Source organism: Eptatretus burgeri, chromosome 1 (assembly GCF_056783735.1).
Source record: "Eptatretus burgeri isolate ZD-2024b chromosome 1, Ebu_testis_v1, whole genome shotgun sequence".
NCBI classification, from domain to species: Eukaryota; Metazoa; Chordata; class Myxini; order Myxiniformes; family Myxinidae; genus Eptatretus; species Eptatretus burgeri.
The window spans coordinates 15,276,596-15,297,243 of record NC_140961.1 but is presented as its reverse complement, the minus strand read 5'-3'; the positions used below and the strand labels follow the sequence as shown (position 1 = coordinate 15,297,243).

At 39.6% G+C, this 20,648-nt stretch overlaps 1 protein-coding gene across 10 annotated transcripts in view; it reads right to left on the bottom strand.

Annotated features, from left to right (window-relative positions):
- Positions 1–2,778: 2,778 nt before the first annotated feature.
- Positions 2,779–20,648, bottom strand: part of LOC147033919 (monocarboxylate transporter 12-like) — a 64,689-nt gene continuing 46,819 nt past the window's right edge. For 6 of the 10 annotated variants that reach the window (XM_085872999.1, XM_085873035.1, XM_085873072.1 and 3 more), the window contains 4 exons: positions 19,946–20,089; positions 10,393–10,945; positions 9,953–10,215; positions 2,779–3,270 (listed from right to left, as the gene is read on the bottom strand). In XM_085872999.1, the coding sequence (XP_085729125.1) occupies positions 3,104–3,270; positions 9,953–10,215; positions 10,393–10,945; positions 19,946–20,089 (1,127 nt within the window). In that variant the 3' untranslated portion in view covers positions 2,779–3,103. The remainder of the gene's footprint in view (positions 3,271–9,952; positions 10,216–10,392; positions 10,946–19,945; positions 20,090–20,648) is intronic. The other 4 variants (XM_085873025.1, XM_085873014.1, XM_085873007.1 and 1 more) reach the window with 4 other exon arrangements.

The following is a 20,648-nucleotide window of genomic DNA, read 5'->3' as shown; positions in this document are numbered from 1 at the left end:
CAAAAGGTGAATGTGCTGTCAGCATTTGGTCATAACTTTCCTAACAAAGAAAATTCATATGGATATGCAAAGACAAAATAACATCCTGGTGATGTCCCTGTGTTTGCACCAGTTTTCCTGCCCACGCCCCACCTCACCTCACCTCACTTCCCCCTCAAACCGTTTATTTGTTTGTTGCCTCCACCACCAAAGATGGGTGGAGGTTATGTTTTCATCCATGTCTGTTTGTTTGTCTGTGGCAGAATAGCAGAATATCTCAAAAAGTTAGACGGATTCGGACAAAACTTGGTGGACAGGTTGGGTTTATGACAAGGACGAAATTATAACATTTTTGGTGAAGATCTAGATGCTAGAATTTTTTTTGACTTTTTAAAGTGAATCTTCACCATTGAAAGACGGTCAAAAACGATAATTTCAAAAAGGTTGTGGGAAGATGATGACAAAACCTGGTGGATGAGTCTGGGAGGATTGATGGTGGATTTCTCCTTCACATTCTCCACTCACTTCAATCTTAGAACCAGGAAGATGAAACTTTCCACTATTTCCACGTGATTATCTCCCAATCTGAACACGTCAATCTCAGTTGAAAAGATTTAATTTTTTTTGAGGTTTAAATAAAAAACAGCTTTTTAACTTTCCTACTTCACTGCATGCAGCAGTTTCATTCAGTCCTCTTTACGTTCTGCCAACAGAGTGATGTCGTCAGCATACCTTGGGTTGTTGATACATCTTCCTCCAATCCTGACTCGAGCCTCTGTGTCAACCAAGTGTGATTTCCTCATGATGTACTCAATCTACAGATTGACTAAGTAAGGGGAGGGAATGCCCACCTGTCTGACAGAGCATAGAAAGGGCAGAGGGTGCAAGACCAGAAAGAAAACAGGCCCAAATGGGGAGGGCAGTAATCCATCAAGCTGTGGATAAAGGCCTTGTAGGTGAATAAAAGTTCAGATTGGCAAAGATAAGACTTAGCATGAGGGAGGATGTCCAGAACACGATAGTCTTTGGAGGCCAACCGAATAATGCAGTTTGCCCAAGAAAGATCATGGTTGAGAGTGAGGCCCAAAAGTTTGATTGATTTAACTTCAAGAACATTATTAAGGAAGTAGATGGGAGGGTTCAACAGATGGTCTTTTCAGATAGAGAGAATGTGAGATTTCTCAGGATTGAAAGATATTCTGAGTGTTCGATCAGCTTGTGATTCTATCAAAGTGTGAAGAGAGGGAAGAGGATGCTGCCTGTCTATTTGAAGGATGAATGATGCCACATCAGAGGATAGAGTAATCATTAAATAGATAAAGAGGATTCTGCATAATCAGTGAGATTGTTGATGAAGATTAGGAATAGGACTGGGCCCAGAACACTGCCTTGAGGCACTCCAGCCTTGAAAGGGAGAGGAGATGAAGGGATCCCACTGAGAGCCTTACATTGGTTTTCTGACTTCCTCTCCTCTCGTATCTGTGTATGTTGGCCTTGTATGCCATGGGCAGGGAGTTTGGAGAGCAACGTGGGATGCCAGTCTGTGTTAAATGCTCAGATATATCCAGAGAGATGGCCCTGATGGTCTCGATCCATTGTGAGAGTAGGAGGAGCATGTCCAAGGGGCAAGGTAGAGTGACCTGGTCGGAATCTGAACTGATTGTCTGAAATCAGTCCATTGGAGAAAAAGAAAGACTTTGATGTCAGCTGTGATTATGAATTCTAAGACTTTTCTGATGATTGGATGTGAGTTGTTGGATCTATAGTGAAGCAGATCAGTTTTTGTGCATTGTTTCTCTGATGTGGTCATGTTGGCTGACTTCCAAGCAGATGGAAGACAACCAAGTGGAAATGATAAGGTGAAAAGAGCAGGAAGAGGATGTGCAAGAGCAGCAGAGCAGGTTTTTCTGACACGTGTGCTGATGCTGTGTAGTCCAGTTGCAGAATCAGAGTCCAGGGATGCAAGAAACTTCTTCACTTTCACAGCTGCAAAATACAGACTCCAGGAGCAGTTGTGTGCGAATGGGTACTGAGAGTAGGGGGTTGGTGACAAGATTTGGAAGGAAATACAGAATTGAGGCATTCAGCCTTCTCTCGAGCAGAGTTGGCCATGCTGTCATTTGAAGTGAGAGAAAGGATGGAAGGGGAGCACACACCAGAGACAAACTTAACAAGGCCACATCAGGTTTTAGAGGGAGAAAAGTTTGAAAGTTCATTCTTGAGGTTGGACAGATGTTTTCTGGCTCTGAGAGTGGACTCATAGGTGTTGCGGGCTTTGTGGAGTGATCCAATGCTGCTCTCGGTCGGACCGCGCTGTTCAGTGTACCATAGGTAGGAGGAAAGATACGATAACTTAAGACAAGATGGGAATTCATGAACAATACAATCAAAGGCTTTGCTATAAATCTATAAAACAGATCCACCATCCTTTGATATTCCCTTGCTTTTTCCATGATCCACCTCAGATTTTTAATTTGATCTCCAGTGCCTATTCATCTTCTGAAAGCTGCCTGTTCAATGGGAATTTCTCGCTTTAATGAAGTCTTCTGTTGTGTGTTGAATGATCTTTGGTAATATCTTGCTAGCAAGTGAAATCAAGGCAATGGTTCAGTTATTTGAATATTCTCTTGCATTCCTTTTCTTTGGTAATGAAATATAGACTGACTGCTTCCACCTTTTCGGCCGTACAACCCTGCTACAGATCTGTGCACAGAGAGCTGGGAGCATTATACACAACACCGTTGGTTACCAATTTGGCATTTCAAGTTGTTCAGCATTTCACAAAGACAGCCTCAGGAATAAGGATTTGATTCTGTTTATTTAATTGGATTACAATGGAAAAGTTAAATTTATCAAAATTCCCAAACTTGTTATGGTATCAAGGTCACCAATTATTTTCAATATTTCGCACCAGCAAACAATGATTTTTTTAAAAACCCAAATAAAATTGATTACTTATTTGGGAAAACCTCATTATGTTAAAAACAAAAAAACAAAAAAAAAACAATCGTTGAAAATGCCTTTCACATAAGGGCAATGAATAAGTACTGTGTCATCGGTTTGGTACAAGATTTAATTCAAATAGTCGAATAAGCCATGAAACGACACCTCAAGCATCATTTCTTCAGCATTTGGTGAGATGAAATTCTTCCATTTTTGGTCCATATGATCGACCCCTGCAACAAGAGGCATAGAGGAGTGAGCATTGAAAGATGACTCCACCAAACAAGACGAAGAATCCACTCAACAAGAAGGCTGCTGTGTATCCTGACGTGGCATTGATTATCCAAGCTGAAACAGAATGCAAGGCAGGATATGTCAGTTTTGCAATATTTCGTTTGTACAAAACATTTTAAATACACTGCAGAGTTCATGGAATACCATACCCTGCGCAGACTTGAGAAATAAGGACATGGGCAGGGTCTGTGAACAGCAAATTTGATTGGTTGAGATGATGTAAAAAAAGGCTGTAATATTTTGTCCAAGTACTGCTAAACGGAAGGTTCTTAAAAGTGCCAAAAAGGCGATTTGTGTTCTGCAGTGTTCAAGTAGAGTCCACTATGGTATGATTGATAACGTTAAATTGAAATAAAACAAAGATTTTAAAGGTTCGAGTAATGGGTTCGGTATGTTCTTGTGGATTAGGCATTACATGGGGGAGGTATGCGCTCCACCAAGTGCCCTTCTAGTTTTGTCCATGTAATCATTTTTATATGCTGAGCGACAAGCAAGGGAACAGTCCGTACAATTTTTAAAATCCTTTGGTGTGACTCATCTGGGTTTCGAACCACCAACCTCCCACAATCAGAGCAGACACTATTACACCACTGTGCCTGGATCTGATGTCAACTCTCACAAGGAGGATGGTGTTCCAACTCACCTGCCCCAGGGAAAAATGATAGTTACAACTATAGTATATTATAATTGACTCAAACTGTAGTTGGTAACAGGTCCGACTACAGGAAAGGAATGCAGAGAATTACTGCAGGAATTACCTGGGCTTTGCCATCAAATGTTTCATTACTCTTTCATTCCTCTTTTTTTTGTTTTGTATACCTTGGCGAGGCTCGTATGAGAGCTAACACACAAAGCATATCAAGGGGGGCATGAGACAGCAGGGGAGGGAGTGGGAAGGACAAAATAGTGGGGAACAGAGTCATTTGGAGATTTGTGGAAGGGAGAGGGATGGGACGGGGAACATGGGGAATAGAAGATGGACATTACAGGGACTTTCAGGAAGGAAAGCAGGGAATTTGAAGGAGGTGGGCTTGGGTGGATTATCAGGGGTAGAAAAGATTGAGGATTTGGATGGGGGATGATAAGAGGTGGTGGTGAACAGCTGTTTTGAAGGCCTGGAGGGAAGAATGGGATTGAACAGAGTGAGGGAGTTTATTCCAAAGGCGGGAAAAAAGAGGAATGAAAGAGTGAAGGTGAGCAGCGATTCGTGATTTTGGTAGTTTTACCAGAAGGGGGTTATTGGCGGACCTTGAGCGCCCTGCGGAAATGTGGTGGGGACAAATCGCAGACAGAGAGAGAGCAGGGGGGCGGGGCGAGGCTGGAGAGGAGACGGTGGAAGACAGAAAGACCACCAACCAACCTGTGGTGATTGAGTGAGAGGCCCAAAGACTCAGCCTCATTGCGGGAAATGTTCCTCTTTTTCCCCACATTTGGAATAAACTCTCTCACTCTGTTCAATCCCATTCTTCCCTCCAGGCCTTCAAAACAGCTGTTCACCACCACCTCTTATCATCACCCATCCAAATCCTCGATCTTTTCTACCCCCGTTAATCCACCCCAAACCCACCTCCTTCAAATTCCCTGCTTTCCTTCCTGAAAGTCCCTGTAATGTCCATCTTGGAAACCCCGTTTTCCCCACCCCCATCCCTCTCCCTTAGGAAGGCCCCAACAGTAGGAAGGGTTCGACCAAACACAACCTTCCAATACCTATACTGCAGATGGAAACTCCAAAATAGCCACCCTTTCCTCCTCCACATCAACTTCCTAGTTCCCTCTCCTTACCCCACAGTCAAACACAGGCTTTATACCTGTGGGCTGAACCATTTGGTCTAACTCGGGTGGGGAGAAGAGGAAGAAGGTCACAGACCGTAACATTCCAGGATAGGAGTGCCGGAAGCAGACAATAGGTTAGTTGAATGGGTGCACAAGGGAATTAGGGGAAGATTTGGTTGGTCATAGTAGTTCAGTGTGAACATCACTGAGGCGTGGAAGCACTCTCAGCCCACTCAGGTTTATCATGGTGTTGGAGATGGTAAGCAGGAGAGTAAAACCAAAGGTATTCTGGGGAGGAAGTGATAGATGGATGATCTGGCTGTTATGGTGGAAAGTAAGTGGGAGATACAGAAGGTACGTGGAGAGTGGAAGGAAGCATTCGGGAAACATGGTTTGAAGATGAGGATGAAGAAGATGGTGGTGATGTGGAGTCAGGCAGCAGAGAAAATAAACAAATATCAGGTCAGAGTGCAAGGACATCAGACAGGGAATTAGGTTTCAGTATCTGGGGTGAACAGTGACTGGAAATGGTAGATCGGAGGCAGAGATACGGAGGAGGATTCGGGTGGGTGCGAGTGCATGGACAAAGGTGGATGGATTGATGGCAGACAGAAAATTATCAAGGTGATTGAAAGGGAAAGTTCTGATGTGTGTAATGCCAGCCTACCTTTGTGGTCTGGAGACGGTGGCCTGACAGAGACAACAATAGAGTTTGCAGGTCTGTGAGAACAACGATGTTAGGAGGATTGTAGGAGTGAAGAGAATGGATAGAAGGAGGATGGATGAACTGAAAGAGGAGATTAGTGTGCAAATAAGCTTAACAGGGACAAATCTCATATAGATATGTGGGCTGAAGTGGGCTGGTCACCTAGTGTATATGGGGGAAGAGAAAATGGCAACGAGAGCAGATAGGTTGAGGGAGCAAGGTAGGAGGAAACGAGGTAGACTGTGGTTGATATGGAAAAATTGTGTGAAGAGGCTTATCAATAAGGTGGGGTGGGGTGGTTGGAGAGTGGAGAGACTTGACTGAGAACAGAGGGAAGTGGAGGAGTATTGTGATCAATGCGAGCGACGATTGATACCATTGCACCTCGGGCAGAGCCAGTGGAGCACGTGGTCCAGGGCCTCCACAAAATGGGGGCCTACACGCCCTCCACATTTTTGTGAAAATAAAGTTTTTTTTTTAAATAAATACCAACAATTTCCATCCAATTATAAAAACGGGAGTGGTTTTAACGAAGTCAGGAATTTTGTCAAACTTTTATCTGGATAGTAGGTAAATGTAAGCATACAGATTTATTCAACATATGTCATTTTTTTAGGTTTTAGAAATGATTTGATTATATAGAAGTGGTTCCTTTCTATATCTACCTTTTGTTTCTACATAGCTGTCTTTTGTTTCATTTCAGTACGTAACGTAATGATTCAGCAGCTTACCCGTCAGCGTTAACATCACCTTGTTCATGAGTGGTGTCACAAAAAGGAAGAAAAAGGCAGATCGACTAGCTGCTGTCATTACGAAGATGCCAATAATTAATTAGTGGTAAAAGGGATCTTCCACTTCAAGTTCTCAGCCACAGGGATAAGAATTTTATGAAAATGAAGAAGGTGTCGAAACTGAAAACACAACCGCTCACTGTCTTTGCTCCGTGCGGTCACTCACTGAATGTAGTAGGAAAGTCTGTGGCTGAGTGTTGCGCTTCTGCTGTGGCCTACTTTGACATCGTAAATCAGCTGTTTGTGTTCTGGACACCCCAGCACGGTACATGCTCATTATCGCTTGTTTCGGCCTTCTGACGCTAACAAACGCTGTCAAGCTGGTGCCCAAGTGCTTCAGTGACACACGTTGGTCGCGTCACACGGACTCTATCAGAGCTGTAGAGAGTGGTTATCCTCAGTTCGACTGAGAACAGCGATGGGATGGGAAAGACTGAACTCTCTAACACTCATGAGCATTGAGATTGACCTTCTGTGCCAGCTGTCCTTTGATGAAATTGTGGATGACTTTGCCAGTCGGATGGCACGTCGAGTCAATATGTCAAAGTGAGCTTCCCCCACAGCAGCAACATGATCTTGTGTATCTGATGATTTTAGTTATAGTTCTTCCTGATGTATATTACATTATTTCCAAAAGTAGTTGTGGAACCTACTTTCGAAATTTTGATGATGTTAAAAGTTATTTTTGAATTTTGATGAATAAAGAATAATTGATTTTTTTTTTTTTAAATGCTTTTGATTCCATAAAAAAATCTAACAGGAGTTATTGTTATGTAAATTCATACAGTAAACAATGTATCTTACATGCAATATTACAGGGGGGCTCAACACACTCACAAGCTCCAGGGCCTCTACATACCTAAACACGGCCCTGATTGTACTTCACCCATTGTAAAAGGAAGAGGGGAGAAGAAGATGTACCATACACTTTTACGGAGCGTTGGTGCTGCTGAAGCAGTTTCTTGGCAAGGGATATACTGGGGGGTTTGCCTTTGCCTTCCCAGCATTGTTTGTCCATGATATATTCTTTAAATGTTGCATATCAAGAAAGGAAGCAGAACACACTAGTTTTAAAGACTTTGGTATGACTCAGATGGGGTTCAAACCACTGAACTCTCAGACTCAGAGCAGACACTCAAATCATTACACTGAGTCTGGCTCATCAAATATAATATCTAAGTTAATTATAAAGGGGGTACGAATGTGAGGTGTGATGAAGGCAATGATTCATATATGCTCAGTGAATTGAAAAGGGAAGCATTCGTGAATGAACAGATCGAGTTCAGGGGATTTAAACGCAACTCAAACATACTGTATGCTAAGCCAGATACTGGCTTATCCCTGTATGGTTGCATATGTACATCCTTCTCTGCCCTCATTGCTAATTTGCTCACAACACACTCATTGTCTGGTGCAGCAAGACGAGTTCTTCGAGGAAGTAAAGTTTTTTTATATATATTTTTTAATCTCGTATTGGACACTCAAAACCTCATGGGACTGCCAGTGCAGCAGTGACAGACCATAAGGTTACACATGGCTGCTGTCTTCACAAGAATCATGACAATACGGTTAATGTTTATAAAAAGGTCCAATGTTTAGAATACAATTAATGTTTATAAATAACGTATTACTCCAAACACTGGCCATTGTGTGCCAGGACCCAGGATAGTTTATAATTGATTGCCTCTTATTCTACAGCATTACTCATCAAGTTTTCTCCATCTCATCTTTGTTGTTTCAGAAAGCATGTGAGATATTCATCGACGTCAAACAAACCATAAACGGTTGCAGAACATCTACCAAAACACTAGCTCAGCAAAACTCAAAATCTAATGTAATTAAATAATTAATTGTGAAAGTCATAGTTGTGAGATGATTTTGTTCAGTCTCATCACCGTGCTTACACTTTCTGCTTATTTGTTAAAACATGGTTAATACCACTTCTGATTATTGCAGTCTCAAAAAGGGGCATTTTCAGAGTTAAACTAGAATGGCACTTGGTATTGTGGATAACTCTGCCAGGCTGAACAGTTTACGTTTTGTATCCCACTGATCGGTCGGTCGAGATTCAGACCTTAACTAAAATCTAATCGGCTTGTTCTCGTCCACACCTAAACTGTCCTCCAAGTTTCGTCCGAATCCATCCATAACTTTTTGAAATATCCTGCTCACAGACAAACAAATAGAGGTGAAAACAACCTCCATCCACCTTCAGTGGTGGAGGTAACAAACCACTTATTTTCCTGTGGAATGAGTCTTAAAGTGAAGGAAGAAATGTCTCACTGTTCATACTCAGTGACACTTAAACCTCTGAAGCAAAAGCATGTGTATTTTGAACAGGTGAAGGATGGTTAAATAAATACCTAAGGTACAAGATTGACTAAATATGCAATAAACATTGATGAGTTAGTCCATGGCCTCTTGCATTTTTGTTTTCAAAGTCCAGGCTCATGGAAAATTGAGATGACTGAGAGTATAAGGCAATGCATTGAGAGTGGGCCAACAGATGGAGGTAACACTGGGATGAATGAACATGAGGAGGAGAGAAGAGGGAAGGAAAGAGAAGAACCTGCCAATCAATGAGGAGAGTTAAGATGCAAGAAAGAACTCTTAAAGGAACAAAGGGGAATCCAAATGCTCAAACCACCTCCACTCACTTATTCCTCTTTTTCCCACCTGTGGAACCACCTTCCACCCTCTCTTCAATCTCATTCTTCCCTCCGAGTCTTCAAGACAGCTGTTCACCACCATCTCAAGTCATCCCCCATCCAAAACCATGATCTTTTCGACACCCGTTAAACCATCCCAACCCCTCCCAAAAGTTGGCTTATATTATATATCCATCTTATCCACCCCTTGCATTCTCCCCAACCCCTCATCGTTACCTGCATCTCTTGTTTGTCCGTCTCTGTCTCCTTTCTCCCTCCGACCTGTTGCTATTTCCCCTTTCTCTTGCTCTTCCCTTTGTTATGGTGTGTCCTGATCTGTTCTGTGCCAGAGCTCTTCCACGAGACTAGACCAAGTGCAGTACATATAAAAAAACAAACTACGAAGAAGTGGTCTTGCACAATATAGGCATCAAAAGTACAATACATGTTACAAAGAGGCTGTAAATGACCTCTGGTCAGATGAGATCCGTGAAAATCTAAAATGCCAAAACCAGATGATTATGGGAGGAGGGGGAAAGGTGGTGATGGTGGGATGGGTGGAGGTAAATGATACCCACCCTCCATTTCTTAGAATATACTATAATAATTCTAATGATAATCGATATCTGTTTCAGATCTACATTTTTTTCATTTTTCAAGGGAAGATCCTATGACCCTTACCCCAACATTTGCTCCCCCTCTCCCTCTGAAACCCCTTACACAACACAACGGCAGGTTTAACCTGTCCCAAATCTACCTGTTTAGTTCCTAGAGCCCACAACATAAACCTTTTAAGATACTTTCAAAAGTTCACCTACCAGAAATTGGTAAGCTGATGAGATATGGCAAAGAATAACTGAAATACACAATGCCAATAGCTTTTGGAGCGAGCGTCGGCCCAACAAGTTTGGAAGCGATGACAGGTGGGCCAGGCTGCAATATGCCTTCACAATGACCCAGAAGCCCAGAGCAAACCATTAGCAATGTGTATGTGGAAGCAGCAGGTATGAGAAGTATAGATATTCCATACATGACCATTACGGGCATGAAGGTGTGAATCTGGTAAAGCCGTAGAAACCTGCTAGAAAGGGATGAAAGAACAAGAAAGATTTAAAGCAGAGCGTAAGAATGATACCTTACGAATGATGATACATTCTTGAATAATATGCCAAAAGGTGTGCAGTGAACAGAGGAAGAGAAGTCAACATCAGCATGAACTATTCAATGTAATTTGAACAATTAATGAAACAAGACTTACTTTTTATCCATTATCCAGCTGTAGAAGACATTTCCAATAATGGTGACAATTCCATAGATGGAAACCAGGAAAGCTGCTTGCCTTTTTGATACACCCCTATCATAAGCATAGATAAACATGTAGGCTATGGCTGGAGTGCTTCCATATATGAGGAAGAAAAGTGCAAGTGCAAAGATGACAAACTCCATATTGAAGAGTGGTGTTCCAAGGTTCCTCTGCTGTAGCAATGGCTTGCAACTATTATATTGCAGCACTTTTTCTTTCAAATGGTCTTTTGGTTCAAGTAGATTTTTGTCTTTCTGTTTTGTTGCCACTGTAGGTGGTGGGCGGAAGAGGAAAGCACACACCAAGGTGTGCATGACCAAGCCTCCGAGGATGAGCAGGGCTCCACGCCAACCGCAGGCCTCAATGAGGAACTGTGCAAGAGACCCAAGTACAAAAGTTCCCACGCCTATTCCAAGGGTGGCCAGGCCCGTTGCAAATGAGCGGCGATGTGGAAAGTAGCAGCCAACGAGAGCCACGCAGGTTGGAAAACAAAATGCAGAACCCATCCCTGTAGCATTCAAAAAGACACACATATACGTATATGTTCAAAGACGACATCAAATATTCTAATTAAATTTTATGAAAGCAAAAATAAGAGAAAGAATAAAGGGATTCTTTACACCAATAATATTATTTGTATTGCTATGGATCTGGCTTCAGGGATAATTTGGGAATCCATCCATCCATTGGGACAATACTCTGTGCAGAGCATTGGTGCTGCCAAAGCAGTCTCTTTGGCTATTGGGTACAATCCTGGACAGGTCACCACTCCAACACAGGATACCAGCAAGTTGGCACTCATTTTGACAACCTCAGAAGAATGACAGGCAGAGTCAACCCCACCTGGTAGGAATTCAACAGCCAAGAGTGATTTGAACTCAAGATCCTCAAATCACAAGCCTATCACCCTAACCATTAAGCCAACACCAGGTCCTCGGATCACAAGCCCACCACACTAACCATTAAGCCAACACCAGGCATAATTTGCAAATCGACTACACAGTACTAGTTATTTCAAAGTACATATTTAGCATAAGTGTATGGAATTATTAATGTGTTAACGAGGCAGTGTAGAATGAAGTGTTTTGAAGTTTTTATCTCCCTTCCCCCAATGTTTGTGTCTCACCCTCATCCACACCCTTGTTTCATGTACGTTTTCAGTTTCTGTAACATTCCCCACTGTGATCTGTCCTTGTACATAAACTTCTGTCACATGGCATCCAACAACGTCAGCATCACTGAAGGCCACCTGGCTGGCATGCGGGCTGAACATTGGAGACCACGAGGTGACTAAAAGTGGGGGACACTTCATCCCCCCTCCGCCAGCAAGCTTTCGGCGAGAGCAAATTGAATCCCGTGTCTCCCCCTTGCTCCCCCCCTCCTCCCGGAGAACTTGAATGAACAGAACCACGCATTCTTCGCTTCTGGTTTAAACAACTTTGTTGCAATTTCATTAATGATACCAAGAGAGAATTTAGATAGAGCTTTCAACTGCAGAATGTCCTCAAGGTATGTAAATTGCGTTCGACCTGATCGAGAATGAACATTCCAAATTAAAGTGGATATCTCCACACCACTTACCACACACACATCTCGTTTTTTCATTTTCTGTCCCGAACAATTCCATCTCACTCACACACACACACACACACACACACACACACACACACACACACACACACACACACACACACACACACACACACACACACACACACACACACACACACACGAAGATCTGATGGAAAAGACATGAGTTTGGAAAAGTGAGGTACTGTATGGGATATCTGGTGAATAGTGAAAGCATAGCAGATCTTGGTTGAGTGATGAAGAAAGATTGCGTGCAAAATGTGTTTACAGAGCTCAAACAAAGTGTTAAACAATTAATCACAACTCAAATTATAATATTATGATGTTATATTCTTGGCAGTGTAAGTTTAACCAGATTCGTTAATAGTTATCTTGACATTCTTTTACCACTTAAAGTGACATATTTGGCTCCAATGGTACTGCAAAACTTTACATTAATAAACAAATAAATTATATTTCACTGAAAAAATAAATAAACGAACACAAATGTTAATCCTAATCTAACCCTATAAATGGGCACATTTTCTGATACTTTCCCCATGATCAGTCATGACATCACTTTTCATTAAACAATGAAATCGCAATCAATAAAATTATTTCAAGATACCTTTTTATCCTTCATCACTGCACTCTCCAATCATTGTCTTCAATTTATATCCTCCATCACTATCAGTGACCTTCCATCATTATCTTTAATATTTAACTTATAACAGACTCAGCGATCTTTCATCACGATTACAATATTCAATATCTAACTTATAACACAATCAGCAATCTTTCATTGCTATTTCAATCTTCAATATCTAACTTATAACACAATCAGCGATCTTTCATCGCTATTACAATCTTCAATATCTAACTTATAACACAATCAGCGATCTTTCATCACGATTACAATATTCAATATCTAACTTATAACACAATCAGCGATCTTTCATCACGATTACAATCTTCAATAACTAACTTATAACACAATCAGCGATCTTTCATCACGATTACAATCTTCAATATCTAACTTATAACACAATCAGCGATCTTTCATCACTATTTCAATCTTCAATATCTAACTTATAACACAATCAGCGATCTTTCATCACTATTACAATCTTCAATATCTAACTTATAACACAATCAGCGATCTTTCATCACTATTACAATATTCAATATCCAACTTATAACACAATCAGCGATCTTTCATCACTATTACAATATTCAATATCTAACTTATAACACAATCAGCGATCTTTCATCACTATTACAATCTTCAATATCTAACTTATAACACAATCAGCGATCTTTCATCACGATTACAATCTTCAATATCTAACTTATAACACAATCAGCGATCTTTCATCACCATTAGAATATTCAATATCTAACTTATAACACAATCAGCGATCTTTCATCACTATTACAATATTCAATATCCAACTTATAACACAATCAGCGATCTTTCATCACTATTACAATATTCAATATCTAACTTATAACACAATCAGCGATCTTTCATCACTATTACAATATTCAATATCTAACTTATAACACAATCAGCGATCTTTCATCACTATTACAATATTCAATATCTAACTTATAACACAATCAGCAATCTTTCATCACGATTACAATCTTCAATATCTAACTTATAACACAATCAGCGATCTTTCATCACCATTACAATCTTCAATATCTAACTTATAACACAATCAGCGATCTTTCATCACTATTACAATATTGAATATCCAACTTATAACACAATCAGCGATCTTTCATCACTATTACAATATTCAATATCCAAATTATAACACAATCAGCGATCTTTCATCACTATTACAATCTTCAATATCTAACTTATAACACAATCAGCGATCTTTCATCGCCATAACAATCTTCAGTATCGAACTTATAACATCATCAGGGATCTTTCATCACTATTACAATCTTCAATATCTAACTTATAACACAATCAGCAATCTTTCATTACTATTACAATATTCAATATCCAACTTATAACACAATCAGCGATCTTTCATCACTATTACAATATTCAATATCTAACTTATAAAACAATCAGCGATCTTTCATAACTGTTACAATCTCCAATATCTAACTTATAAAACAATCAGCGATCTTTCATCGCTATTACAATCTTCAATATCTAACTTATAACACAATCAGCGATCTTTCATTGCAAATACAATCTTCAATATCTAATTTATAACACAATCAGCGATCTTTCATCGCTATTACAATATTCAATATCTAACTTATAACACAATCAGCAATCTTTCATCACTATTACAATCTTCAATATCTAATTTATAACACAATCAGCACTCTTTCATCACTATTACAATCTTCAATATCTAATTTATAACACAATCAGCACTCTTTCATCACTAGTACAATATTCAATATCTAATTTATAACACAATCAGCACTCTTTCATCACTATTACAATCTTCAATATCTAATTTATAACACAATCAGCGATCTTTCATCACTATTACAATCTTCAATATCTAATTTATAACACAATCAGCGATCTTTCATCACTATTACAATCTTCAATATCTAATTTATAACACAATCAGCGATCTTTCATCACTATTACAATCTTCAATATCTAATTTATAACACAATCAGCGATCTTTCATCACTATTACAATCTTCAATATCTAATTTATAACACAATCAGCGATCTTTCATCACTATTACAATCTTCAATATCTAATTCATAACACAATCAGCGATCTTTCATCACTATTGCAGTCTTCAATATGTAATTTATTTTCACAATTTATTTTTCACATTTCTCTTTATTCATTCTAATTTGTGCTTTTACTTCTCCTTCATCTTTAACTCTCTATTCCTCTCTTTTGTTATCTGTCTCTCAGGAGAAGTGAATTCTTGCACAATTTTTTCTGTGAGGCTCACTTGGCTGTGCATGGATGGGTTTGAGAGTTGGGGAGTAGCAACTGAACCCCAAATCCTTTCCAGGTTCATCCTGAAGACTCCATCTTTCCTCTTTACTTATTTGGGTTCCTTATTTGTCTTCCGTTTCGTTATATCACCATCATTGATCTTTCATCACCATTACAATCTTCAATATCTAACTTCTATCACAATAAGCAAAAATGCATTTAGGTTCTCCTGTTTACCCTCCGTCACCTCATTCTTCCATCACCATCAGTGACCGTTTGTATTTTTGTGTGAAACAGTCAAAGCTTGTGGAAGAGCTAGTATACTGAATGGATCAGGATGTAACAGGACAAAAGGAAAAGTCGAGAGGGAAGGGGGGGGGGACACCAACAGCAGAGTTGAAGGACAAGACAGAGGCAGATTTTGACAAATAATTTGTGTTTGGAGGAATAGGGGACAGGAAATGATGCATGGGGGTGGACAAGATGGATACAGAAGGAAACTGCCAGGAGTTAAAAACTGGAAATTTGGAATGAGGAGGGTTTGAGGTGGGGTAACGGGGGTTAGCGAGGGAAGAAAATGAAGTGTTTGAGTGAAAGTTTTTTTTTTAATTTGGGAGGGGGGTGGGGTAGGATAGTGTTGAAAAGGCAGAAAGGACCAATTTTTTTCGAAAAACAAAATAAGGCAGTAGGATGACAAAACAACCTCAAAACCAAGACGATTAAGCTCCAGCTATCTGAGAAGGCCAAAGCTTTACAAAAAAACCCGAATTCACCAAATATCAACAAGGTACGATTTATCATGGAAACTTTTCCATGAAAAATATAAACAGTAGACAGAGACAAAAACATAACAGAAACACATTAGGGATCTGATTCGGAAAACTTAAGGCCCGGTCACACCTTGACGCTTTAGCCAACGTATGCCGATTTTTGAATTTTTTTTCTAAAACGCTGGCACACGTTGAATACGTTATGGGTAAGTTTTGATAACATTGAGAGCACGCTGAAAAACACTGCCATACGTTGTTGTACGTTGGCTTTAAACGTTGTACTTTTTGGTTGTCCTCAAATTTTTTCATGCTTGAAATTTCATGACGTATGCCGGCGTATCACTCACACGTTCCGCTACGCTGGCCACAGGTTGTATGCACGGTCTGCGATCGTTGACAGACGTCAACACATGCTACTTGTAAGTTAACCATAAGTTGAGACACGCCGAGGTAAAGTTTAGCATACCCGAAACTTATTTCTAACATATGATTAACGTGTTGTTGGCACGTTACGCGATCGTTGCCACACATCGACAGACGTTACTTTTAAGTTACTCATAGGCTGAAAGACGTCGGTATAATGGATCGTCCTTGCGTCAGCGTCCACGGCCACAGCCAGGACACTTATTTGCAGCATTTTTCAAACTTTTCTTCGGCATGACGAGGATGTTCACACTTCGATGTCGAGCTTGGCTATGATTCCAATTGTCCATCGGCAGCGTCTATTTAAAATAGTCGAGTTTGAGTGTTTTAACACGTTCAGAAGAAACGCTTCAAATTTCCAAACCCCAGCGTCAAAAAACAAAGGCGAGTGACAGCAATTTAAATCGTTTATTGTAAACAATGAAAATAGCTGAGTGGTACCGTTTAAAAGTCGTTGAGTGTAAAAAAAAATCCAATTGTTGAGGCAAGCCTCTACTTTCAATAGTGGAGATGTAGCCATTTAAATCGTTGAGTTTATCATTTAAATCGTTAAATCGTTAAACGCAAGGAGGATCCATCATAACCCACACCCTCCCCCTCACACTCACCTACTACTGCCAACATGAACAAACTACTACTAATACTAATACTAATACTAATACTAATACTAATACTAATACTGATACTGATACTGTTAGTTACTGCTGACATGGACATCGACTCAAAAAGGACTCGAAAACACTGTTGGGTTCCCATTTTATGAGCAGCATTTTTATATACCAATTCCCAAAACCGCTGGGAACACGTCTTTATATGGCAGTTGTAAGCTAGAAACACGTTAATTTTTTTTTTTTTGTCGACCGGAAGACGTCATTGGACTACGTCTACATACGTCGATGTGTGTTGGGACTACGTAAAGAATTGGTTCAAAGCATGTCAAACATAAGTTAGAAATAAGTTTCGCGTAAAAAAGACATTACCGCGACGTGTTTCGACTTATGAGTAGCTTATAAGTAGCCTTTGTGGACATGTGTAAGCGTCCACATATCGTGTGTAAAACTTATCCCCATCGCATGCGGAACGTGTGTCATACGCCGAGTACGTTGTAAAATTTTGAACATGTTTAAAATTTCTTGACGTACTCTACTTACTACGATGTATGATAGCGTACTTTAGCGTTCTACTCACGTATACCAAACTTACTCATACCGTATTTGACGTGCCCCAACGTTTAGACACATTTTTCTTAGGTCGGCATACGCTGGCAAGATCGCCAAGGTGTGACCGCGATGTTGACACTTCCATTTCTACGGCAGTTATGATTCGAATCGTTGTGCGTCAGCCTTTTAATAGGCTACGTCACGACATCGTCGGCGATGCGTGCAACGTGCTATGCCTAAGTTAGACTATCGTTGGGCATCGGTTGTGTAGGCCGACAACAGGTTCAGCATTCGTTGGTATAAGTTATCTATAACACAACGAAACGTTCTGTGTCCGTTACCAATGCGTTATACATAAGACCAAGTCGCTATGAATACGTCCAAATCTTTAAAAAAAAAACATCAAAAGTTCAACGTAAGCCAGCGTTTTACATACATTTTAATACGTTGCCATCGCTGGCTAAAACGTCAAGGTGTGACCGGGCCTTTAACTTTGACTCAGGTGGAAGGAGCAGCTGTGAAACCGACCTACATGTGGACAAACCCCAAACTGTAAGATATTCCATCATTATCTTCAACCACCATCTTCAATATCTATCATCGATCACCATAAGTGATCTTTCATCACTCCATTATCTAACTTCTGTCATTACCAGCTAAATTGCATTTAGATTCCTCTTTTTACCCACCATCACGTCGCTCTTCCCTCACTATCAATGATCATTCATCCTTCACTATATTTTAATAGCAGATATCTTCCATCATGAGCAGTGATGCTGCATCACCATTTTCAATCACTTTCCATAACTATCTTTAATACATATCTTCCCATCACTTTCAGTAAACTTGCATTAAATTTTCCATGACCCTGAATCTTGTTTAGAATTATGATGAAAATAATTATTCGTATAATCTTACTATAATGGAGCAAATGTGAATGTCACTGAAACTCCAAAATTTACATTTAATAGTTCTTTGGCCGACAGTATGTAGAGGTTCCAAACCTCTGGTTCCAACCCCAACCATGGCCAACAAAAAGCACGTACTTTAGCCTTACTCTGGTGCATATACTCGGGCCCAACTCCGATAAACTGAGAATGATACTCCCACCTGGAGGGCGGGTGTGCCCATTAATAATAATAACAAGAAAGCATCTAAAAATGCAAAGCCATCCGTGTCCGCTTTGTACTCAAACTAAACTTGACGAAAATGACGGTTGTTCATTTTATTAACTTTATGTTCATTTTCATATGTTCATTTTATTAATTTGCACATTAAATATCTTTATTATTAAGAAGAATTATTGTATTAAGAAGCACATTAAAAATGTTCATTTTATTAATTTGTGTTCTTCACAATCTCATAATAAAGGTTTGTTGAAGATTTGATGACAAAAGCTCAATTGGTAAAAATGTTACAGCCTGGACATACACACTGAATCTCAATGGTAAACAAGGATTTAGATTAGAACATTTATGGCTGGTCTACCACTTCACCAATGACGTCATCCTTACAATCCTTTATTCCCCATTGAGAGGAAAATGAGATGTGTCAAGTTGCAAAATTTTCCAATCAGTGGTTTCAGAGATATAATTTTTGAATTATTTGTGTTTAATACAAGATGGCTGCCATACCACATGACCAATGATGTCAACATAATCATTAAAATATTCTCCATGGGGGTCACTCCTAACCTTAAAATTTCCGATTTTAGGCAACCTTGACTTTTGACCTTTTGATCTAAAAAAAATAAAATAAAAAAACAATTAGCTTCTCGATTTTGTTTGGTGAACCAATTCAAACACCCAATATGATAATTCGTAAAATTTGAGGTCAATTGGATGAAAATTGATGATTTTAAGTGATGCTGACCATTGGGCCTTTTCACCAAATTATTAATTTGTCTTCTCCGTATTCTCATAATAAAGCTATGTTGAATATATGACGACAAAGCTCAAATGGTGAAAAAAAAAATTGCGGCCTAGACACACACACACACACACACACACACACACACACACACACACACACACACACACACACACACACACACACACACACACACACACACACACACACACACACACACACACACACACACACACCGAAGTGATTGCAAAACCCCGTCTTGCACTGTGTGGGGGACGGACTGATAATGATAATAAACTACGTACACTAGCGAAATATACAATCCCTTTATTTTATTTTATTTGTGCTCTTGCCCCCAATACATTGTGGCAGACATTATATTTGTGTAAGACATTTTCACTTTGGGTTAAAAATATGCTTTTCAGGTTCAATCGTAGAAGCGGAATTGCAAACATACAATTATAAAATAATAAATTAATAAATACAACCAAATACTAAATTTAAAAAAATACATATATATTTTTATATACATACACACACACACACACACACACACACACACACACACACACACACACACACACACACACACACACACCAAATACATTTTGCCTCCTTTGAGATTTATTGCATTTAAAGGCCATTTACAAATAAGAAGTAAAATATAATTTCACCAAGATTTGTTGTAATTTGACAGACAAAATAAAACAAATTTAAGTGCTTTGAATTGAATCTGCAGATAATCCGACAATGCTGCCGACGACTCAAGACATACCAGCAAGAACACCCAGACAAATGTACAAGTGTACAATACTCGTGCAGAATGAACCGAGAACATATCCACTGGTACAAAGAATTCCTCCAAGCATGACAACGGCCTTGTAGCTGAAGCGTGAAACAAGGAATGTGCCCAGAGGAGCTGAAAAATCAAACAGCAAACAGCCAGGAGTTCAATGTTATAGCAATTCAAATTATTACCCTGAACACACGTGAAGACAAAAAGTGGGGTGAAGCAATTGGTTCACTTTCCCTGTCTGGATGTCTGTCCACAAACGTCAGTTTATGATTGAGGAACAACATAATTTGAATTGAATATTATATTTACCTCCGCCAACGAAGGTGAAGGAGGTTATGTTTTCACGCCTCTCTGTTTGTTTGTTACTTGCAAAATGGAAGATTTTTCAAGCACATTGGTCAGTCGATTTTGTTATTCTGTCTGTCTGTTTGTCTGTTTGTCACATACAGGTCACATTTTTAAACAGATCTTCACAAAACTTCACCACACTGTAGAGTTTGTCAGAAGGAAGAAGTCCATTGCGTTTGAGGTCAAAAGGTCAACATTAGCCAAAGTTCAACAACTTTGGTGAGATTTCTAAATTCCTCAATTTTCACCCGATTGACTTGAAATTTGAAGAGGATTTATGTTTCAGGTCACTGAAGTCAACCAACAAATTATTTTTAAGGTTAATAAAGACCAA